The sequence below is a fragment of the Phyllopteryx taeniolatus genome, chromosome 13, assembly GCF_024500385.1.
Source record: "Phyllopteryx taeniolatus isolate TA_2022b chromosome 13, UOR_Ptae_1.2, whole genome shotgun sequence".
NCBI lineage: Eukaryota > Metazoa > Chordata > Actinopteri > Syngnathiformes > Syngnathidae > Phyllopteryx > Phyllopteryx taeniolatus.
The window spans coordinates 17901499-17925933 of record NC_084514.1 but is presented as its reverse complement, the minus strand read 5'-3'; the positions used below and the strand labels follow the sequence as shown (position 1 = coordinate 17925933).

The 24435-nt window shown below is 46.7% G+C and overlaps 1 protein-coding gene across 4 annotated transcripts; it reads left to right on the top strand.

The window, feature by feature from the left end:
- The first annotated feature begins 1751 nt into the window (after window positions 1-1751).
- On the top strand, window positions 1752-24182 carry larp1b (La ribonucleoprotein 1B). Of its 4 annotated transcripts, none has more exons than XM_061794312.1 (19): window positions 1752-2559; window positions 5714-5775; window positions 6603-6659; window positions 6940-7207; window positions 8237-8428; window positions 9834-9947; window positions 11251-11413; window positions 12480-12624; window positions 12699-12876; window positions 13620-13792; window positions 13956-14321; window positions 15744-15858; window positions 15930-16099; window positions 17911-18017; window positions 19955-20115; window positions 20200-20344; window positions 20488-20597; window positions 21736-21863; window positions 23184-24182. In XM_061794312.1, the coding sequence occupies exons 1-19, from the start codon at window positions 2313-2315 to the stop codon at window positions 23364-23366; spliced, it is 3084 nt and encodes a 1027-aa protein (XP_061650296.1). In that variant the 5' UTR covers window positions 1752-2312; the 3' UTR covers window positions 23367-24182. The 4 variants fall into 4 exon arrangements, with proteins under 4 accessions (XP_061650296.1, XP_061650297.1, XP_061650299.1 ...); XM_061794313.1 differs by having other exon boundaries at window positions 1753-2559; window positions 15747-15858; XM_061794315.1 differs by lacking the exon at window positions 8237-8428 and having other exon boundaries at window positions 1756-2559.
- The last annotated feature ends 253 nt before the right edge of the window (window positions 24183-24435 follow it).

Below are 24435 nucleotides of genomic sequence, written 5' to 3'. Positions count from 1 at the left end.
AGTGGTGCAATCTCATCCGCAAAGTTGAGCTCAAGTGTGGGTTGTTTCATGTTTCTTAGTATATGTACTTTTTTACGCCTGGTCCTGTTTTCCTGCCGCTTCTCCTCTCTCCTGGGGTTTAACTTAGACTTTTATGGCTGCAACACATTCCCAAAAAGCTGGGACAGGGTCATGTTTACCACTGTGTTACGTCACCTTTTCTTTTAACAACATTCAATAAACGTTTGGGAACTGAGGACACTAATTGTTGAAGCTTTGTAGGTGGAATTCTTTCCCATTCTTGCTCGATGTACAGCTTCAGCTGTTCAACAGTCCGGGGTCTCCGTTGTCGTATTTTACGCTTCATAATGCGCCACACATTTTCAATGGGAGACAGGTCTGGACTGCAGGCAGGCCAGTCTAGTACCTGCACTCTTTTACTACGAAGCCACGCTGTTGTAACACGTGCAGAATGTGGTTTGGCATTGTCTTGATGAAATAAGCAGGGGCGTCCGTGAAAGAGATGTCGCTTGGATGGCAGCATATATTTCTCCAAAACCTGTATGTACCTTTCAGCATTAATGGTGCCTTCACAGATGTGTAACTTACTCATGCCATTGGCACCAACACAGCCCCAAACCATCACAGATGCTGGCTTTTGAACTTTGCGTCCATAACAGTCCGGATGGTTCTTTTCCTCTTTGGCCCGGAGGACACGACGGCCACAATTTCCAAAAACAATTTGAAATGCGGACTCGTCGGACCGCAGAACACTTTTCCACTTTGCGTCGGTCCATCTTAGATGAGCTCGGTCCCAGAGAAGCCGGTGGCGTTTCTGGGTGTTGTTGATAAATGGCTTTTGCTTTGCATAGTAGAGTTTCAAGTTGCACTTACGGATGTAGCGCCGAACTGTATTTACTGACATTGGTTTTCTGAAGTGTTGCTGAGCTCTTGTGGTGATATCGTTTACACACTGATGTCGGTTTTTGATGCAGCGCCGCCCAAGGGGTCGAAGGTCACGGGCATTCAATGTCGGTTTTCGGCCTCACCGCTGACATGCAGTGATTTCTCCAGATTCTCTGAACCTTTTGATGATTATGGACCGTAGATGATGAAATTCCTAAATTCCTTGCAATTGTACATTGAGGAACATTGTCCTTAAACTGTTGAGCTATTTTCTCACGCACTTGTTTGCAAAGAGGTGAACCTCGCCCTATCTTTGCTTGTGAATTCAGGGAAGCAATCATGGCACCCACTTGTTCCCAATGAGCCTGTTCACCTGTGGGATGTTCCAAACACGTGTTTGATGAGCATTCCTCAACTTTCTCACTCTTTTTTTGCCACCTGTCCCAGATTTTTTGGAACGTGTTGCAGCCATAAAATTCTAAGTTAATGATTACTTGCTAAAAACAATCAAGTTTGTCAGTTTGAACATGAAATATCTTGTCTTTGTAGTGTATGCAATTAAATATAGGTTGCAAATCATTGCATTCTGTTTGCATTTATATTTAACACAACGTCCCAACGTCATTGGAATTGGCGTTGCACATCCCCAGACTACGTGTGAAATGTTGCCCAGTCGGCATCAGTTGCTACCCGGTCGACCTGGAAGTGGGATCCCCCACCCAGCTATGGTTCCTTTTTCAAAAGGGTTCTTCTTTTTCCCCAAGGGGAGTTTCTAGTTTTTTTTCTTCGGCCAGTTGGGGGTTTCGATCAGTTAGATGTTTGTTCTCTTTGCTCCTTAAGTGCGGGCCTTGACTTGACTTCGCATTGCCGCCTGCGGGGGGCAGCAGAGTGACTGTTTACAGCGGCCGTGGAGTTCGCAGCACACGCCGCACACGAGTGGCAGACACTGCTAGGAGGAGCTAGGGGGAGTAGTTGGTAGCTCCGTGCTGCCTGGTTGGTGGCGTGGACTTCACTCACTCGGGAACGCGTGGTACTTTCAAGCGCTTCCAAAGTTCTTACGCCAAGTCGAAGGCCGCGCAACCCCCAACTAAACGCCCGGCTGACGGAAACTTTGCACCCGCGGGGGCGAAAAGAGACTTTTCGGGGCTCGCGGGCGTGCGCGGCGTTGAGGCGAGAAAGCTAGCCTGCTCGGTGACTAACAGTTAGCGTCGACTTCGGCTAGGTGGCTAACACGTAGCCGCCTGGAGCCGCTTCGGCTAGCTGGCTAGCGAGCTAGCGAGCTATCGAGCTCCAGCCTCCCCCCACCCCCCAAAAGTTGTTTACCTCGACTTGCGGATGTGCCGGCCCCGCGAGCTTTTGTCCGCTGTTCTCTGGGACCCAAAGTTCACCCTGGACGAAAGCGCGGCGGCTGGAGGGAAACGAGCAGGATGTCGAGCGAGCTTGAAAGCGGCCGCCTCGACTCCAGTTTGACAGCGGCGGCGAGCTCCGCCGCTGGACCCGCGCGGCAGAACCAGAACCAGAACCCCTGCAACAATCCCGCGGAGGAAGGCGAAGCGAGCGACGCGGCCAAGAAAGTCGTGGAGGCTCCGCCGCCCAAAGTCAACGCGTGGACGCGGAGGACGACGGGCAGGGTGCCGCTCCACGGCGGCCACACGGCGGCCTCGCAAGACAGAGGTGAGCCGATTATTCGCCAGTGCCGCTCGCGTGCGCTGCTACTTTGACACTTGGAATAAGAAGAGGACGGCTTGAGATTGTCGGGGTTTGCATTGCAATGCGAGCGTGTCGACATTCGAGACCCCCCGCAGCACCACGTGTTGATTGCAGACAACTGCTAACTTGCAGTTAGCATGTAGCCTCTCCCCTGCCTGGAGAGGTGCCAGCCGGCGGTCGGGCCGGCGGGGGACCGGGCCAGGCGCCGAGGCTGGCACTCCAAAGTCACAAAGTCAAAGGCCATTTTGGCGTGATGAGTGACGATCGGTCGGCAAAGGTTTTCCAACGCCGCCGTTTTTCCGGTCTCGTTGTACTGAAATGAAAGAACAGAACAAATAATGCAAGTCACACGCGAAATCTTGGAATCGATCTATCAAGCTAAATGTATTGGAAACTTTTGAACGCACTCGTGGCATAGTTTTGACAATAGAAATCCATAAACATTATTCAAAGTAACTAGAGCTGTCAAAATGAGTCGACAACTACGTTGATAAGCAATCACACACTTCTTCACTTCAAATTGTCCAAATCCTCCTTATTTCAGCCCCTCAACAGTAAATACTCCGATTTCTGTCGTTCTCCATGAAAGCAGACTGATTGTCTTTTTGGGTTGAATCACAAGAGGACATTTGCAAACATGTGCTTTGAAGAATGATCAACGTTTTTGCCAATTTTCTGACATGTTACGGACCAAACCGGAAACTGAACCATCATTGATTTATGGGAAAAAAATTGCCGGTTAAATCTAATCTATGAAAATAATGGTTGCTTGCGGCCGTAGTATGAATAACCTGTAATTGACGTGTAGGTGAGCTTAAAGCAGTCTTAGAAGTGTCTGTCAAACTCGTCGCAATAATCGGTCCCGTGTTTCAAAAACGTTGAGGAGTACGACGTCACCCCCTCCGTGTGATCTTGCTTAATTGTTGTCCAATTGGTTTTGCTTCATCTTTAAATGATTTTGCATCCATGCATCATCTGAGCGGCTTCTCCCCACAAGGGTCGTGTTGCGTGCTGGCTGGCGCCTATCCCAGCTATCATCGGGCAGGAGGCGGGGTACACCCTGAACTGGTTGCCAGCCAATCGCAGGGCACGTACAAACAACCATTCGCACTCACATTCACACCTACGGGCAATTTAGAGTCTCCCAATTCGTGCATGTTTTTGGGATGTGGGAGGAAACCCACGCAGCGACGTGGAGAACATGCAAACTCCACACAGGCGGGGCCGGGGATTGAACCCCGGACCTCAGAACTGTGAGGCGGACGCTCTAACCAGTCGCTATTTGAAAGTCGCTGCCTTGTATAGTGCCCAGTGTAGCACGTATGCCGCTTCGTAGGGCTGTTGGAATGTGTACCCGCTGTCGTGAGCACGACTTATCCAGACTGAACAATGTCGTCCGCGAGCTCAAAATCCTTCTCTCGTAGGGAATGAGTGAGCGATGCCGCGCTCGGAATCATTCGCTCGTTCCCTACTCCCGAATCGCTACAAAGCGACTTTCAGTGCACAGTTTAAGAACTAACCAAAACAAAAAAACCAATCCCTTTATAGTGTTTAGCGAGTAGAGAATGAGTGAATGATTGTGAGCGACGAGACCGCGACTCATTCTGTATTCCCAAATAACTACAATGTGATTTTTAGTGAACTTTATAAAAAGGAAGTAAGGAATGAGTGAATAATTCCCAACACAGCCTGAATATTGTAGTGCAGACTTGTTGGGGCTGTGGCAAAAAGGGGCTTTGATTACAGTTCACATGAACAAGAAGTTTTGTTGCATAAACGATGCCGTTGTTTCCCTAAAATTGCTCAGTTAAAATGTATTTGTTCCTTTGTTTTTTGTTTGTTTGTTTTTCTTTTTTTTTTTTTTAAACCAATGGTTTAACAGAGCGGCCTCAGTGATGTCACGAGGATGTCGTGAAGGTACAATTTCTGCTTGCAAACCAGCTTGGGTTAAACAGGCAATTCTTTTCAATCTGTACATCAAACGAATGGCTAACTGTATTGGTTTGGTGCTAAATCGGTCAATCGGTTCTTTAATTAGTGATTGATTAAAAAAATGTGCCCCTCTGATCAGCCGGTCGTCTCTTCAGCCAAGCGATTTAAAAAGTCTACGGTAATCGGGTCTTTGTAGGTGGCCATTTTGTGTGTCGTTATGTCCATTCAGAGCATTTGTTGAATCCATATTGAATTGGGAGGGAAATATTGCGATGCATCGATTCATCGACATTTCTGCCCACAGATATTAAATACCGTAAAACAAACGGTAAATAAAATTTTGAATTTTAAAAGGTGTCGTGTAGGGCGGCAAAGATGAATCCAACAACTATTCATTTGATTGCAAAAACGGGTCAAAGCGAAATATTTGTTGTTGTCTTTCAGAATGCAAAATCCATTTTTATCCGATTCATCGGTGGGGCGATCGGTAGAATACTCGATTCTAAAAAGATTCGATAGCTACAGCCCTACGACAGCGTAATATAAATGCGACATTGCTAACTGCCTCACAATTGTAAAGTTACCAGTAAAACATAAACAATGACTTAGAAGCTGGTTATTTTTTTGCAGTGTAAAAAGGGTTAAGCACTTTTAACATCAATAAATCGGTCTTTATGAGTGTAAGCAATTCCTTCTTTTGCAATATGGGAAACCAAAACAAAGAAAAATCAAAACGCACACATTGTGTTATTCTTTTGCTCTCGGCGAGGTTCCAACAGGCAATTTTTGTGCAGTTTTTATAGGCGCGTTTCCCTCAAATAATGCGGGCAAAAATCTTGAGCCAAAGTTCCTCCAGTGCGTTTGACTGAAAGGTCGTCAGTCGAGCGACCGACGCGCACCCAAGTGTTTGTAAGGTTAGCTTCGCTATATTTGACCGCGGTGCCGACGGCGTCGCTTCTCGTTTACGCCCGGCCGGCCCTTTGGCCTTTTATCTCGTCGGCCGGAGTCTGACTGAGTCGGGCGATTGGGCCCCGCTTGCCCCGCACACGCTAAAGCCCCTCAACGAGCCGGTCAGAGGATGTTTGCACTCCCACGGCAGGACACTTTTTAGTTTTTCCTCCCAAATTGAGCAAAGCTGCTCTTTGGAAACGAGAGCATGTGTAACTTATTGATCGTCTGTCCGCAGATCAGCAGAACGCTCTGAAGGTCGTCCGAGCCAACAAACCCAGAACCAGAAAATCCAGCAAGGTAATGACGAGAACTTTTTATTTTTTTGTTTAATTTCCTTTTTTGTCGACAAAGTGATTTATCTTTTTTTTTTAGGAAACAATAGTTCTAAGGTGTTAAAAATGAAAAATAAAAAAATTGTTTGTCAAGTATAAAGTAGATTATTTTTGGTATGGATGAATAAATGCTGCTTTACAATTGCAATAACTCCTTTCATTGTTCATTTATTTATTTTTTTTTATTTTTTTTAATTATTTCGTAGACCCCCTCATATTCACACTTGGGCACCTGCGAATTCACGTAGTTTTTGGGAGAGGGGCAAATCCCTGAAAGCTTATTGATGGTATATCCCGCTTATTTAAGAATGTTTCTGGTTTACATTTGCAATTATAATGGGCGTAAATTTGCGGGGTTTTGCTATTGGCGATTGGGCTCGGACTCGATGCCCCATGAATAGTGGGCTCCACTGTCAACTGGATATCAAAATTAGAAACGAAACATGTCACAAAATATTGTGATCTAATACTGAGCCCATATCACCCACTTTTGGTGGTCGTATTAAGGTCATAAATCTGAGCAAAATGGCCTTAAATGCTCTCAATTTAGTCTTAAAGCTGCAGATGGCCTGCATTTGCCACGTGGTTCTTCCTAACTGGTTGGAATCAGTTAATTTCTAATGGACAATTAAGCAATGTATTGTAGTTGTGCGTGGGCGTGTTGGCTCAGAGTGAAAGCCTTCGTCCTTGTCCAAACTTTGAAAGTCCAAAGTGGACGTCGTGTAAATTCAGCAACTGGTGACCTCGTTCTGCTTCTTTTCTTTCTTTTTTTTTTTTTTTTTTTTTTTTCAGTCCGGAGACTTTGGCGACATCACAAACTGGCCGACGCCCGGTGAACTGGCCAAGGAGGTAACGTCAGTCGTCTCGCTCTTGTTTATTCGAAGAACGCCATAGACGTGTTCAGTTGATGAAAGGTTGTAAAACTTCAGAAAAAAGGAAGATGTTTCTACTGCAACACCAAAAGCACGTCCGTGATGGTGAAGAAATGAAGCAAAAATGCATTTTATGTCAACGTGCACAGTGAATTTCCTTCAGGGATTCAAATAAATATAAAAATAATCAAGCCGCAACATATGAAGTAGGTCACGTGATCACGATGGCAAAGTCTTCTCGCGTGTGTGTCCGGCAGCAACAAAACGTCGTCAACAACAACGTCGACGACAGCGGCGGCGACGCCGGCAACAAGCCCGCGCCGTCTCACCGGGACAAGGAGGAGAAGCGGGAGCGACCCGACGGGAAGCCCGACAGCCGCGGCGGCGGCGAGAGCAAAGAGAACCGCCGGACGCCCCGGCCTCGCGCCGAGCCGCCGCCGCCTCGCACCGAGCCGCCGCCGCCGCCCGACGAGGACGACGAGGCGAGACGCGACGTCAAGAGCGCCGGCCCCAAGAAGAGAGGAGGTGAGAGCGCCGACGCACGTTCGCGGGCGGGGGAAGCTCCTCTTTGTTGGATGAAGAAGGCGGCGTGCGTTCACATTCCGTCGTGCGTTCACATTAACACAAAATTAATTCAGATAAAAAAAAACTAATTTTCTATCACTAAAATGCATCATATTTTACAACTTTATCAAATTAATGTAATTTTACTTTTTTGATAAAATAACAATTGTAATTGGTGAAATACTTGGTGAAATGTAATTTTACTTTTTGTCTAAAATAAAAAATTTAATTGGGGGGTCTGACCAGGCAGCAGTGGATGTGGAGTGGGGAACATTCAGCATGTAGTCTGCCGCGGTCCGATGGTCACTAAGATGGCAAAAGGCGCCGCAGGGTAGTCGGTGGCCTTCGGGAAAGCGGTTCTGCCTCAGGACCTGGCCCGGCCCGGTCGGCCGGAGCAGAATCCTCCGCGACTCCGGGGGGAAGCGGTCCGGCAACAGCCGCAGATTCGGTTCTCGCCACTTAGGGGAGGAGAGAGGACAAGCGGCGAATCAGGATTTCGACGTTTCAGCTGAGGTAGAAGCACTAATCTCCGCGGGGCGGGTATTCCAGAGTACTGGAGCCCGAATAGAAAATGCTCGAGAGCCTGCGGACTTCTTTCTGGCTCTCGGGTGGCTACTTTGTGCACTTTTATTGACAGTTGAACTAAGACAAATATTAAATTATCGGACTCTGACTTTCTTTTAGAAGCCGTAATGCTCAGTATTGCCCAACTTTTGTAGCATTTGTAAACCTTCATATTGACCAATTGAGTTAGAGCGTCAAGCAGGTGTCAAGTTCTTAAGAAGTGAGTCACGACACGCAGTTCAACCATTCAATTGCACTTGAATTATACTTTGCGTTATGACAAGACGCCGATTGAGACGAGGAATCCAAAACATGTCGAGCGTTTGTAAAATGGCGGAAAAGGCCGCCGCCCCGTTGACGTTGATCCAAGATGGCATTTGTTTAGTGGCGTGTCAGCCGTGTGTGTTGCTGTGCAACCGTCGCTAGGCAACAAACGAAAGTGGGTGTCGCTGCCGCTGGATGACGCCGCCCGAGACGACGGCGGCGGCGGGACGCCCGGCGGGGCCCCCGCGCCCTCCGACGCGGAGCCCGGCGGCGACTCGCCCGACCCGACGTCGCCCCGCCACGCGCTGCGTAGCGACGACGACAACAACAACAGAGCGCACGACGGCGGCAGGAGTAAGTGGCTTTCTCACGCTTCGTCTCGCAATCGCTCCCGTCTGTCCGTTCTCCAAATCTTTGGCTTAACCGACCCCTTAACGGAGGAGACCTTTTTCCAAGGGGCCCCGCGTCATCTTAACACCAATTCAATAGAACTACAGTTCAGAGTTATGTTTGGCACTCAGCCGCAGTCAGCGAAAAGCTGCAATTTTGAGGGAGACCACATAGGAAAAACCTTTTCCTCCCTGCTTTAAACTCTCCTTTACACCATCAGGATTTTTGGGGCCGATCACCGATCAGCACGTTTATAAAAAAAAAAAAAAAAAAAAAACGATAACCGATCACAAGATGGAGCAATGTGTCTTTTTACATGACTTGTTCATTTATTGTATATATTTATGTACTGCATACAGTATCCATCCATCCATCCTTCCATTTTCTGTCCAGCTTATCCTCACAAGGGTTGCGGGCGCCGTCCCAGCTCAAATTTTTAAATGTCTTGTGCGGAGCCGATCGAGGACGTCGTTGATCGGATCGGCGACTTATGACACGAAAGCCGATCGGCATAAAATGCTAATTATCGGCCGATACCGATAACACCGATCGCATCGGCGTAAAGTCTACTTTAAACATATTGCAAACATAAGAAACACACTTGCTTAAAATGATGCAAGTACACTTTTTTAAGTATTCTTGGCCTGTTCTCGCTCTCACAGTTCTACAAATTTAATTTTTTTGAAATTTTGCTTCAACTTCATCTATTATCAAAATAGTTGTCGATTAATTTGAGAATCGATTAGTGGATGAATTGTTGCTCCTCAAATACAAGTATACACACCAAGAACAGCTCCTTAAGATACAGATATTAGTTGTTTATTTTGTTTGTTTTGTTTTTTTGCAGAGGATTAAGAATACATGCATATACAGTAATATACCACAATACCACTTGTTGCACCTCTATTATTTGTCACTGCTATAACATCAGAAATAATTAATAAAAGATATATTAAAGATGCAATATTAGGATATTTAAGTCAAAGAATAAGTTAGTCATATTTAAATGAATAACTATATTTAAAAAAAATAAGCCTTTTGTTCCCCCCCCTCCCAAAATGTATGTGATGGTCCATCACAAAATCTGAGCTTTTAATTGGTCCAAAGCTAAGATAGGGAGGAGTACGTCATTTATCAATTTAAAAAAAAAAATTTTGGGGGGGGGTGGGGGGGCCACACCAATCCCCATATGCATACTAATTTATAGAAAATCATTTTGCGCCCCCTCGCCCCGCCCAAAAAAATAACCACAATGCACGGTAATAAGGAATTGCTAATGATTTTGCTAAGCCCCAGCAGTCGGTTTGAGAAGCGCTGTCCTAACGAGCGCGCCATTAATACGCCCGCAAACGTGCGCTCCGCTCGGCAGGTTGGAGGAGGGAGCCCCGCGACCCGGGAGACGACGCGGCCGGCGCGAGGAGCGACCGCGGGGGCGTCCGAGGCCGGGGCAGAGGACGCGGACGCGGCAGAGGTCGCGGCAGAGGTGCGTGGCCGTGCGTCATGTGGAAAGGTTGCCCTTTTCTGTGGACTGGCACAGTGGCAACCGCAGTTGTGTACACATCCCGACACAAGGCTGCCATAAGTGCAATGGGTACGTTGAGGCGAGTGTGGGTGGTTTTAGGCACTATTTGTGGAGTGGTAGAGGGTGTATATATTTTTTTAGTATATGTTTTAATTGCGCTTTGGGTAAAACTGTCAGTGGGTGGTGTGGTTGGGTTTTTGGTAAGTGGGGTAGGGGCGTGGTGGGGGGGTGGGCTTAGGTGTTACGGGGGGCACCGCCCCTTTATGCGGGGATGGAGTGGGAGTGGGTGGGGGGGTATGGGTTTTTCTCGGGGGGCACGGGTGGGGGACAGGGGGAGCGCGGGAACTGGGGTGCAGGGGGAATGGGTTTTTTTTGTTTTGTTTGTTTTTGTTGTTGTTGTTGGCTTATGCCCCGGGGCAGGGGGTTCTTGGGGTGGGGCGGGGGGGGCGAGCGCCGGGCGGAGGGGGGCAGGAGGTGGGGGCAGGGCGCGGGGTTTGGGGGCGTGGGGTGTGGCGGGGAGGCACAATGGTTTGGGGGGGGGGACATGGGGTGGGAGGCAATGCGGGAGGGACAGGGAGTGTCGGGTTGGGAGGCAGGAATAGGGGTGGGTGTGGCACCGGTAGGGGGGCGGGGGTTGGTAGGAGTTGGGGATGGGGGGGGGGGGGGGAAGCGGGGGGGGACTGGGGGAGGGGGGAACAGGATGGGGCGGGGGGAGGGGAGGGGGCGGGCACAGACGGGTGGGGGTGGGCGGGGGGTGGAGTGGAGGAAAGGGAAGGGGGGGCAGGGGTACTGGGGTTGGGCGGGCTTAGTGTCAGGGGGTGGGGGTTAGGTGGGGGGGGGGGGGGGGAGGGCCACACGGGGGGGAATAGGGGACGTTGTGGGATGGGTGGTGGGAGGGGGGAAGGGGAGCCCCTGGGGGGGGGGGCTGGTGGTGACGGTGTTCGGGGATTTCATTTGTATTCTTTCTTCCTTTCCCCTGTTTTTCTTGTTCCAGTTTTATTTCTTTCATCGTTCCTTTTTATTTTGAATTCTTTTTGTTTTTTCTTTCCCCCCTCTTTTTCACTTTTCCTAATTGTCATTTTTATTTCTTTGTTCTTTTCGCCCATTTTTGTTTTTTATATTTTCCTTTTAATTTGTATATTCCCATTCCCCCCCCTCGCCCTTTTCTTTTGTGCTTTTTAAAAATTATCTTTTCTTTTTCCTTTTGCCTTTTGATAAGAGGACGCTCTTAAATGTCGGCCGTTGTCGTCACCGCTCCTTTCAGGTCGCTTCGAGTACTCGCAGGCTTACCGCGACGGAACGGACGGCTCGGACACGGCCGCCGAACGCGGCGGCGGCGGGATGGTTTACTACTACGACGACGGAAACAAAGTACAGATGTACACGGTGGACGAGAAGCTTCTCAAGGAGTACATCAAACGACAAATGTGAGTCGAGGACTCGTTTTTACTTTGTGTGTCTGCACACACTCTTTACTAAGTTTACATCACAACAAAAAATGTGCAATTATCGTAAAGGACGTTGCAAATCCTCAATCACTTATTGAGCGATACGGAGGATCGGTTCCATTTAAATCAACTAGAATATCCTCCACCAAGGAACCGTCATCATTAAGAGCCACAAAATGGAAATGAAAACATGATGTAATCACGGTGTCCGCCGATGCTTAAAGGTTTTCCAAAATAAAGGCCGGAATTATCATGAAGAATAACATTTCTTTGACTTCTGACTTTTGTGATCTTAAAAATGGCCACATATCAAATAAACACGATTGCTCTGCGTGTAGGGATGTAACAATTTCTAGATCTCACAGTTGTGTTTTATCACGGTGTTAATCTCAAGGCGGCACGATAATGATTGCGACATCGTGGGAATGAAAGGTCACGGTATTGCAAGAAGGTTGCCGGTACAGGCGGGGTAAAGAGGCAAAAGCAGGAGAACCCGAAACCTCTTTTTCTTGCTCTTCTTCTTCTTCTTGACTTGCCGAGAGTTGCTATGGTATTTTTTTTAATTTTGTTTATATAGTTTCTGTGCGTTTTCCCACAGGTTTTTATGAAAACGACAACTTCAAATCATGTTTACCGTGCACTTCTATCCCCGCCCATCCAATGTTTACATTCATATCCTCTGCCTCCCTCCCAACGCAGCCTTTCGGTCAGCCAATCGGTGTATTTTGGGTGACGTACCCGCATGGGTTAGGCGTCCAATCGGCTGCCTTTATACTCTGAGCGAGGAAGTGGAGCGCTGTCTTTTTTTTCTTGTTTCTTTCCCCCTTATTTATATTTTTTTCCTTTCCCTCATTGCCCCTTTTTCTTTTGTACACGGTTTCTTTTTCTTTTTTTCTTTGTATTTTTTTTTTTCTTTCCGTTTTCCCTTTGCCATTAATTTTCTTTTGGGCCTGTGAAAGGTGCTGTACACACAAAGTTGGACTTTTGTTTTATTTCTGGTGAATGTAATGTAACATCATGTACAATATGCGTTTTGTTGTTGCAGCGAGTACTACTTCAGCTTGCACAACCTGGAGCGAGACTTTTTTCTGAGGAGGAAAATGGACGCGCAGGGCTTCCTGCCCATCTCGCTCATCGCCAGCTTCCACCGCGTGCAAGCGCTCACTGCCGACGTGGGCCTCATCGCGGAGGTAGGAACGCTCGCGGCTTCCTGTCAGCGTTGCGCCGGCCGGCGGATCGGGTTGACGCATCGACGTGTTTCCAGGCCCTGAAGAACAGTAAGGAGGTGGAGCTGATGGACGACAGGGTCCGCTGCAGAACGGACCCCGAGCGCTGGCCCATCCCCGCGCCGCCGGCGGTGGGATCGCCCAGGACGGACTTCTCGCAGCTGGTCCACTGTCCCGAGTTTGTTCCTCGGCAGACCGTCGCCGTTGCAAACACCGGTCCGTGCTGAGCACCGGCTCTTGACTTATCTCTTTTCTTTTTTTTTTTTTTCGTGCCATTTAGTCCTTTTTCCCCTTTTCATTATTTTTATTATTTTTTTCCCTTTTCGTTTTTTTTTTCTGGTTTCCTTTTATGTTCATTTGTTTCTTTTACTTTGCTATTTTGACTTTTCACATTTTCCTTATTTTGTATTCATTTTTAATTTTCTTTTTTACCTTTTAATATTTACTGCTTTCATTTATCTGTTTGTTCTTTTCTTTTTTCCTTGCTATTTTCACCTTTGTACACTTTTTTCCCCCCAATTGTGCTCTTCTTTTCCTTTTCTTTTTTCACCTCCCCCTCTGCTTCTTTTTTCTCTCTCTTACCTTTTCTTTTATTCCTTTTCCCCCCATTTTAATTCCCCCTCCCTTTTGTTTTTGTTTTCCTTTTCATTCGTCCCTTCATTTTTCACCCAAAACAATAAATGTATAAGGCGCTAGTGGTGTAGGCCATTCAAACAAATATTTTCATATGCACTGCCAGTATAAATACTTAATCTCACATAATAGAAATCTTTGATCTTAAATGCAAATGTTACGGTATTGTCCTTTTATTATCATGCACACGTTTTGTTTTTGTTTGTTTTTTGGACTGGCCCCACGCACACACCGTCCCGTTTTAGGAAGTCTTTACGTACAACGAAGAATGTTTGTTAATGTGTGCGCAAAAAGTAAAAATCCAACTCAAGTGTTTGCGTTCGCAGCTTCATCGCCAGTCAAGGAGACCCCGACTGAATCCGCTGAGCCTCAAGACCCCGTCGAGGGGTCCCGACCTTCCAGCCGGGAGCAGGCCCCCCCTACCGACGCCCCAAAAGACGCCCCCGACGCCTGGATCCAGGTGGAGAAACGTCACCGACACGCCTCCGGGAAAACAAAGGTACGAAAACCGGGCTTGCGTGTTTATCTACTCGACTGCAGACGGAGGAGACCTTTTAGCAATGCTAGCTGTATAATGTGGGGCGGCAACGTGTCCCGGTCCACTGTAACGTAAACACGGTTCCACTTACTTGGCTAACGATGTGGCTGATGATGTGATTAAGGACCGCAGCGAGGCGCCGTACCCCCAACCCCGCCGGCACGCCGAAGCCCCCCCAGAGCCCGACCAGGAGGAGCTGGACTTCATGTTCGACGAGGAGATGGCCCAGATGGCGCCGCGCAAGAACCGCTTCACCGACTGGTCGGACGAGGAGGACTCGGACTACGAGCTGGACGACCGGGACGTCGACAAGATCCTGATCGTCACGCAGACGCCGCCCTACCTGCGCAAGCATCCCGGCGGCGACCGCACCGGCAACCACGAGTCGCGCGCCAAGCTGACCACCGACCTGGTCAAGGCCATCAACGACGGCCTCTACTACTACGAGCAGGACCTGTGGAAGGGAGAGGAGCAGACCGACTGCGCCAAGGTAACGTCTCAACGCCGTCACTACACCCGTGGTCCTCAACTGGTGCCAATATATTTCTTTAGAGCACGCAGTTTTGTGTAAGAGCTTCAAGCATTTTCTTCATTGAAACTGTTAATAAGGAAGTAAAACTTAACTCATTCACTCAACTCACGGAATATTGTGTTCAGTGACAAGAACAGCACGTCAAGCAGAACAGTGACTTTGATGCTAATATTTTTAGCTTTTGTGAAACCACAAACTATAAAACAAGACTGAGAGAGGGCTTTTGGTGGCAAAATAATCATTTATGTACAGTTATACACCTGTGAAATGCGGCGTGAGCCACGCTGACTCACCACGACTCGAGTTAAAAGTCGGACGTCATTCACTCCATCAAGTGCGTCATCTTTTCTCACAATGGCGACACACACGTTTGTCTAGGTACTGCAACCCAGACTCTGTTTATACTATACATATACAGGCTATGTTTGAGTGTGAGTGCCTAAACTAGTCCGATTTCCAACATGTTGGCATTTCTCCCTCTGACAATCGACAGGATATGCCGGAATTTGTACCCTAATCTTTATCTTCTACGCAAAAGCTCTGCTGAGCTCAAATGTAAAGTGCGCCGCCATCTACAGGGAGCTGTTAGTCATTACTACACTGGTTTACAAACTTGATATTCTCAGACCGACTGAGCAAGACCTAATTTTTTGTTGTTGATGGCAATGAGTGGTTGGATTCAGACAATGAGTTAAATGCACACAACAAAAAATTGTCTCATGGGGTCAAATTGTTCTCATGTATGAGTCAATGTAGTTACGAGCTTGGTCACAGAAGGATTTGAACTGGTGAGTCAAGGTACTACTGCACACTGTTTTTCAGACATCAATTGAGTTTTTGGGTGTCGCTATGTTGACTTGTTTTAAGAAGTCTCGCCAAGTCAAATGTTCCTGTTGGCAGGTGATTTAGTTTCAATGAAGTAATGCGGTCCTCAGTTCATGACTTTGTTTGCAGTGTAGGACACGTGGGAACTGTCACGCCTGAACACACACACACGCATGCACGCACGCCAAGGTCACTTTCTCTGCTGAAGTGTAACGTTCAAAGTCCCTCACACATCTGCTGTGTGTCACACACGCCAGTCATGTGACTTCTTATCAGCCTTCTTCGGCCCAATAACTGATTGATCGGACGATTAATTTAAAAAATATATAATGAATACACCTTTTTTTGGGTTCGCTTGGAACAATGAGGATATGAATTACAGGCAGACCTTTAAATCTATAAATGTTTTTGGGAATGTCATTATTTTTGTCTTAAGTTGTAATGTTGAATTTGGGAAGAAAATAAGTGATTTTTGCTAAAGTATAGCCCCAGCCTTTTTACAACATGTTAAAAAAAATAAAAATACATGAAAGGTTCCCTTCTGGTGTTCTCCAGCAGGAAGTGGAGAACTTCAAGAAGCTAAGCGTCATCAGCCAGGATGAGTTTGACACGCTCGCACCCAAAGCACCCGTGGACCCCAACCAGGAAGTGCCATCCTTGCCAGCTGCCGGTGACCTTCGTTGCAAAGCACTCTTGGTAAATTGTTGCCTTGAATTGACACTTAACGTTGTACATTTTCAGTGCCCAGCGAGACCGAAATGGCTCGCTCGTTGCCCAAAACGGTGCCAGAGTCGCCCTGCGCCCACCAACCCAGAACCCCGAGGACACCGCGCACCCCCGGGCGCCAGGACCCCACCAAGGCGCCGCGGTTTTACCCGGTGATGAAGGAGAGCGGCGCCGTGGACGGACAGGTGAGCTCGACGGTTAGGGACCAAGCCGTGATGCGAAAATTCTTACGCCGGTAATAGACCCTGTCAAACTTGTCTTTCAACATTAACCTGAAAAATAAAGATTCGATTCCATAGTTAACTTCTGTTGGCTTCAGCGTTGACGACTGACGTTAATGCCGATCTTCGTTTCTTAAGTTAGCTTCCAATGTTACCTCTGTTAGAGCTTAGCAAGACCAGCGTCAGGTTCCAACATAAACGCCAATATTAGTTGCCAACATTAGCATCTGACGTTAGTTTCCAAAGTTAGCTTCAAAATTAGCTTCCAACATTACATTTCCAAGTTAAGGCTGAATCTGCCTTAACTACTGATGTTGATGCTGATCTTAGTTTATTTGTTCACTTCCAGCCTTACCGCTAATGTTAACGCTAAGGAAGAACAATGTGCACTTCCAACATTAGATTCCGAAGTTAGCTTCTAACGTTACCACTAGACTTTACGCCGATTTGATCGGCCTTATTGGTATCGGCCGATAATTAGCATTTTATGCTGATCGGCTTTAATGTCATAATTCGCAGATCCGATCAATGACGTCATCGATCGGCTCCGCAAAAGACACTTACTCCGCGTCGCCATCGTGCACAGTAAATTTGAATCCAAAAGCTAGTTTATTTTTAGCCTTGTCGCGTGTCTTTTGACGAAGTCCTGTAAATATCTCACGATTGCACTATGTCAGACTACTGCAATAAAATCTTCTATTCCGATACCATTTTATTACGATCATTGGGTTTTATCTTGTCAACTCAAATGCGACCGGATACACTCGTTACTTCGGCGACGACAACAAGAGTGGATCGCGCCAACTTTGTATTTTAAGGACGCGTGTTGGTGGTCACCGGTGCTCAGGACAGGAGAGGACGTTCGTTTAAGGCTTGCTGGAGGTATGGTCACCCGCTTTTAATACGATACGGCTCGCAAGCAGGCAACAAAAACGTTACGTAGCCTATCAAGCTACTGCTAGCGCTAACGGTTGTACGTAAACACGCCGCCGTTCTGTCGAATCATGCTCTCAAGTTTCGGTGTGGGAGAAGTCATTTAAGTAAAAATAAAGTAGTAATTGAATTACAGTAAGTTAGCAGCCATTATTTCTGTCACGTTGTAATGTTAGTTTGACCTGACTGATTAGAATACACGATGTGATTAGAGCAGTGATTTCCAACCTTTATGGAGCCAATGCACATATTTTACAATTTGAAAAATCTCACGGAACACCAACAAACAAAAAGTGGATACATGAATGACTCTATTGACTTCCTGCCATCTAATAGAAGAGCGTTCAATTGTTCTGTCTCTCACTATGCCTCACTGGCATAAATAGACGAACAAAGAAATATCATTTTTTGAGCAATTAAGTACACAAGTATATGCAGTAAATGAACAGGTCATTTAAATTGACACATTCCTCCATCTTGTGATCGGCTATTGTTTTTTTAAACTCGGTGATCTGTGATCGGCCCCAAAAATCCTGATTGTGTAAAGCCTAGTTACCGCCAACGGTAGCTTCTTCAGTTAGAAACGTTAACCCGAACATTAGAGCTGAGGAAAATAGCAAATGGCTTCAAAATTAGCTTTCAATGTTCACCTCTGAAGTTGGCTTCCAAGATCGCATCTATCGTTAGAGAACGTTAAGGAAGCCCGACGTTAGAGCTATGGAAGAGCAACGTTGGCTTCCTACTTTAGCTCCAATGTTATCTTGGAACATTAGATTCTAAAGTTAGCTTCCAACGTTAGCTGTAACGATTGTACTCTAATGTGATGATTTTCTGGCCTCCAGATGCCCAGGAAGAAGAAGACCCGGCACAGTTCCAACCCGCCGCAGGAGGCGCACATCGGCTGGGTGATGGACTCGCGCGAGCACCGACTGCGTTCCGCCTCCATCAGGTATGTCGGACATTGTGTCTGGAGCTGATGGCGTCCTGTTAACCGATTTAATTGATTTGAGTTTTGTTTTAAAATCTTTTTTTGTGGTTTTAGTGTCTTCCATGGTAGTTCCTGCTAGTGCTACCAGCATAACTGGCAACAGAGTGGAGCTAGTTGACAAAAGCAGCAGCTTTTGCGACCACTTGCGAGACAATTTTTCCAAAAAGCGGCAAGTGACTGCTAAGGAATCGACAACATGAGCGGAATCAATTTGACATCGTTTTGTCTATGACAAGAAAGAAAACCGTCATGCTGTATATTGCTCAAGACACCGTGTCCATTCCATACGTTGCAAAAGCAGTCATTTAGTAGCGGTGCAACAAATAATCGATTAAGCAACATCTATAATTGATTATTAAATTAATCTTCAACTATTTTGATAATCGATTGATTGTTTAGAGACATTGTTTAACTTGAAATGGTCCAAATCGCAGGAATTTCAGCGCCTCAACAGTCAATATTCTCCGATTTTTGTAGTCCTCCAGGAAGTCGGACTTATTTTGTGTTGACTCAAAATAAGACATTTGCAAAAATCTGTTTTTACTTTCGAAAATAATGATGAACATTTTTGCAAATTAGATGACGTTACGGACCAAACCAGTTTGTTTTTTCTGCATTGACAATTGGATAATAAAGGGATGGCACCCAAAAGGTTTTTTTTTTGAATCCGATTCATCGATTACTTGAAGAAAATAATCAACAGATGAATCTATTTATTAAAATAATCGTTAGTTGCAATCCTAGTTGTATCTGTTCGAACTATGCAGTTTGATGGCTCATTTTATGTTAAATCATTGGAAACTCAAAATGTTGCTTTATTAAGGATCGTTTACATAGTTTTGAAAAAAAAAAAACAATTCTAAGAGGGTTATTTTATTTAGAGAGCACTTTTCATCCAAGGATATGCATCTCAAAGTGCATTCCAGGGAACCCTGGTTTATCTTTGGAGTTAGGTTCCAGGAGTGGCCGCGATAAGCGAATTTCCGCAAAGCAGCGACACCATATTGATTTAATTATTTAATGTGTATTTTGACCTTTTTTTGACCCTCTCTATCATATTAGTCATAGGATAATCATATCATAGGATATCACATTATTGCACACTACTTAGGAGTAACAGTTACAATTAAATAAAAAAAAAATAAAGATGGGTACTGTACTTACCACGAAAGAAGCTGCAGCCAAACTTGAGTGATGGTGATGAATTTACTGGGCAGTGATGATGATGATGATGACGACGACGACGTTTACTGCACAGCCAACGATACGTTATACGTCTCTTCAGACGGTCGTGCCGTTTCCTGGGGCACCTCTTCCGCGGTTTCCTCTGAAGGTGTAGCAGTAGGAGCAACTGGCTCTTTTTTGGGAGGCCGCAAAAAATCGGAAGTTGCTGCCGCTGCTTCTTTTTCTGAGCCAGGAGCATCTCGTAGGGGGCCGTGACGTCGTTCAGCAGACGTTGCAGAACTGAACTGAACATCGTCCCAATCCTTTGCCATGTTGGAGAGGTGCGGCCAGCCGTTCTAAAGTGAAGCCTTGATCGCTTTCTTGCTGCGTCGCCAGCTGACTTTGTTAACTCTTCCAAGTCTTCATCGGTCAGCGGCCGGGAGGGGCAATCTTGTCGTTCGTCGACGTCCTCTTCGGTCATATCCTTAAAGCCTTTGCAGCCAACTTCACAGCTTTCGCTACTGCCGAGTGATGGATCTCTTCAGGAGATTTTTCCAGAAAAAAGAAAACTGGTTTTGAATAATGTCACTTGTCTTTTCTATAGGTTAAGAGGAAAAAAATGGATTCCAAGTGTAAATCCGATTTTGCGAAATGATGAGCGATTGTATTTTCCCGCCATATGGCCCATTTTGAAATCAGCTGTAAAAGACGCTCTGTGGTCCCGGTTCCCTCAGCAGCTCCAACGCGTCGCCCTCGGAAGGCGCGCCGCTGACGGGGAGTTACGGCTGCACGCCGCAGTCGCTGCCCAACTTCTGGCACCCGTCGCATCAGCTGCTGCGGGACAACGGCTTCACGCAGCAGGGCTACCACAAGTACAGACGGCGATGCCTGAACGGTACCGGAAAGCAGAGCCAGAAACGCTCCGTCCTTTGCGTCACCTCTCGACGTGACGCGGCGTCCGTTTTGTGCTTGTCGTCAGAGCGTAAGCGACTGGGCGTCGGCCAATCGCAGGAGATGAACACCCTGTTCCGGTTCTGGTCCTTCTTCCTGAGGGACAACTTCAACAGGAAGATGTACGAGGAGTTCAAGCAGTTCGCGCTGGAGGACGCCAAAGACAACTACAGGTGAGGATGAGGATGCGGACCGTACTTGCTCAAGTGGAAGAGACGCCGTGGACGACGTGTCCGGGCCTCAACGGAACTTTGAGTAAGAAAATTACGGGCGGCGGCGACCGGATTTGTTGACGTTTGTCGAGACTGCCTTCCAGGTACGGCCTGGAGTGCCTGTTCCGGTACTACAGCTACGGCCTAGAGAAGAGGTTCCGCTTGGACCTGTTCGAGGACTTCCAGGAGGAGACGCTGAGGGACTTTGAGACAGGTAACGGACGCCCGTCCACCAGCTGACGCCATTGAACATTTTTTTAAAAAGAGAAAAAAGTCGGGATTTTGTTTTTCAGGGCGATTCCAATATTTGGCAGAAAATAATCTGATAACCCATTAATTGGCCAATTCGTTAAAAAAGTATGAATAAAATAACCTTAAACCTATAATCCTGAACTATTTTTTGTTCATTTTCACCCAAGCCACGACAAGAGATGATGACAAAATGCTGATTAAGCCTATCAGTTCGCTCCGCAGGGTGTCCGGGCTCCCCCTTAGAGAGAGGGTGAGAAGCTCGGTCATCCGGGAGGATCTCAAGAGTACAGCCGCTGCTCCTCCGCATCGAGAGGAGCCAGACGAGGCGGTGTGCCGGGCCCCCGAGGACGACCCGGGACACGCCGGAGAGACTACGTCTCTCGGCTGGCCCGGGAATGCCCCGGGATCCCCCCGGAAGAGCTGGATGAAGTGGCTGGGGAGAGGGAAGTCTGGGCGTCCCTGCTAAAGCTACTGCCCCCGCCACCCGACCTCGGATAAGCGCTAGAAAATGGATGGATGGATATTTAGTGACTATCCTACACATTCCCACGTTGGACCACGTGGTGGCGCTCTAAGATGACGTATTACGGGCTGGCACATATACTGAGCCACGGAGAAAACGTGCGAGGTTGGGAGGACGAGGTGGAGGCCGGAAAAGCATTTAGCCTGCGTCATGGCCAAGCCACGAAGGCTTTGTTGTAATACTGAATTCCAGCATTAGGGGGCGCCATAAATTGCAGATTATGGATTTAACACTGAAAACAACAGAGGGATTACAGGCAGAACATTTGACTGTTTTACAATCCTTTAGGATTTGTTTAATTTTACAACAGAAAGGGATGATTAAGTACCAAAAAAAAAAGCATTTACTGATCTTTAGATTTAGGGCTGAGAGGTCAGAGCGCCATCTAGTGGACAGACTGCACAAGGACATCGTTCTGCACGACTCTTTGACACTTAACAGCATTTACTGTTTCATGAGAAATTAAGAATATATCTGCATTTAATTGGGAAAACTCCGGGTGATTTTGAAAAGGGTTAAAATGATGAATGGGTCGGGCCCTAATAAGGAGTGTTAAATGGCTGGCTTTCTCCTGCAGGTCAGCTGTATGGACTGGAAAAGTTCTGGGCCTTCCTCAAGTACTCCAAGATGAAGAATCAGTCCATCGACCCCAAACTACAAGAGCACCTCTCCCAGTTCAAGAACCTGGAGGACTTCAGGGTGGTGGTGAGTGACAGGCAAACTGGAGACCAATCCAAAACCTCACGGGAAACCAGTTCGGTCCTTAATCCCTTGATCAGACTACAGGATTTTAGCCCCGATACTCGCCGGATTAGTTATCGCGGGCGATTTCCCAGATCGGGCCCAACATATTTTGTCGGGAACGACAAAACTACTTGGAGTGTGACATATTCCACGACCAGCGATTTGGCCCAACGATAGATAGCGCTATGACGCCAAAATGAAAGTCTAGCATGTTTGATTTTTTTGGGATATCTTCCGTGTAGTGTGACATATCAAGGACAACTCTCCGACAGCGCATCTCAGCGTCAAACAATAGGATTGCGTATAAGGGCGGGGCTTCGCCTCCCGTGGTTGCCATTGTCAACATTTATTCACGCGCACGAACCAATGTTTACCGAAGCTTGAGAGCATCATTGAACAGAACGCCGGCTTGTTTACTTATAAACGTTCATGCTAGCACTAGCTTGCTAGGCTACATAACATTATGTTGCCTGCTTGTGAGCTGTATTGTCTTAAAAGTATGTGAACATACCTCAAGCTCTTCTTGAATGGACAGCCCGCTCCAGAGCACCGGTGACGGCACCATGCGTTTCCTCTTTTTGTTCTCCCGCCCCCTCCCAACACAACACAACACAATACAATACATTAGGGCGATCCATTGTTGTTATCCTCGCCATGGTAACGGGTGTATCCGGCCGCGTCAACCGGTGACACGTTTTCTGGTTCCGCCTCTCGGACACCGTTCGATTTGACAAGATAAAGCCCAGTGATCGTAAAAGACGGGATACGGTGCTGTCGGAAGAAATATGTCGTGTTGCCACCGTCTGCGCGAGATACGGCAAGATTTGATGGCAGCAGTCTGATATAGTGCAATCGGGAAAGACCAAATTTGTCTTGTAGTCAGATCCAGGTATTAGGGACACTGAAAAACCCGTTGGGTCCTGGAAGACCTCGCTAGAAACCAGTCAGGTCTTGAAAGAACTTGTTGGAAAACAGTCAGGTCCTTATTTAAGACACGAGCAACCAAGGACCAGAAAGGTCCTTGAAGGCCACAGAGAAAAGCATTTGGGTATTTTCTGGCTGGTCAGTTCCTGGAAGGTCACACAACAAACCAGTCAGGTCCTGGAAGGTCACATTGGAAAAAAGTGACTGTTTGATGGCCAGCCAGGTCCCAAAATGTCGTTTTGGACACCAATGAGCTCCCGGAAGGCCACATCGGTTCTTTCTCTCCCTGTTTTATCGTCAGATGAGTGTAACGTGTGCGGTAAGAGTGGTAAGCCTGCATGACCCGTGTGCCCGCAGCCCCCCATGGGAGAGGAAGGAGGCCAGAGGAGACGCCAGTCGGCGGCGGGGGACGAGGGACGGCAGCGGCGGCGGCGGCATCCCTCCAACTCTACCTCAAAAGCGCCACCGACGCACCGCAAAGACGGAGGAGCCCACAAGAAGGCGGACGAGTCCAAAGCGGGGAAGAAGGACACGGAATGAAGATGGTGAACGTGCGCGCGTGTTCACCTGACATGTTTGTCGTTTGCGGCATTTCACTTCCAAGCCGGTGTCGGGATAGGCTACGCAAACGTTTACAACCTCAAATGCATTCCCTGCATTTGGATCGTCACCTTTGCCAAACTCGACCCTCGCTTGATCTGTAAACTACCAAGATGGCTGCCTTCCTGTGCCTTAATCTGCTCCGCCCAGTTTTAAGTCTTTTTTTCTTTTGTTTTCAAATTCCATCAGATTAAAAAAAAATCACAAAATAAGCATTTTAATTGTGACAATCAAGTCCTCACTTTTAATTCAAACATTTTATGCCACCTGCAAGCTTTAAAAAGTCCCTTTTGACATAATTTATTTTATTTCTGTTTTTATTGACTTGATTGATGGTGCTGTCATGCCTTTTCGCTTCTTGATTGATTAATTTCTGCTGGAGTGATGGGTTTGAGCTTTGCCACGTAAATAAAACTTTACTCTTTGTACTTTTTTGCTCAAAGTTTACTTGATATTGCGCTTGAGGCTTTTGGGTGCTTTTAGAGCACTTGAATTGCTTTTTATTTTACTTATTACTTCAATGGACTTCAAATGGAGGTTTTAGTTGAATGAAAAGAAAAAATGTAAATACTATAAAAAAAAATCTTTGGCTATTGAGGTATTTGGGGATTTTTAGGAAGTGCTTGATTGTAGTTTGTTTTTTGTGAGCATGTCTTTGGGGGGGGGGGGGGGGATAAAGTATTGCATGTTAGTACCTTGAAATGTACTTTAAAAAATGCCCAAAAAAATGAAATAAAAATGGATTGTATAAATGTACATTTACGATTCAGCTCGTTTGTGCGCCATTGTGTGTTTTTTCCTCAAACCCGATCGACTGAATTTTGTGCCAAAATCCTTCAACAAAACACAATTATGACTTAAGAATTGGATTTGATTCACATTTTTGTCACCAATAAAACGTTAACTGTTGTCAAAATACATTCGAATAGTGTTGGCGTGGACTCAAAAAAATAATAATAATAATTTGTTAAACGTCAATTTGACGATACGGGTAGCAAATGAGGACAAA

Coding starts and splice junctions, on each gene's coding strand:
- larp1b (XM_061794312.1), top strand. CDS start 2,313: ATGTCGAGCGAGCTTGAAAGCGGCCGCCTCGACTCCAGTTTGACAGCG. Junction 9,948..11,250: donor CGGCAGAGGTCGCGGCAGAG/GTGCGTGGCCGT, acceptor CGCTCCTTTCAG/GTCGCTTCGAGTACTCGCAG. Junction 16,100..17,910: donor GCGGCGCCGTGGACGGACAG/GTGAGCTCGACG, acceptor TCTGGCCTCCAG/ATGCCCAGGAAGAAGAAGAC.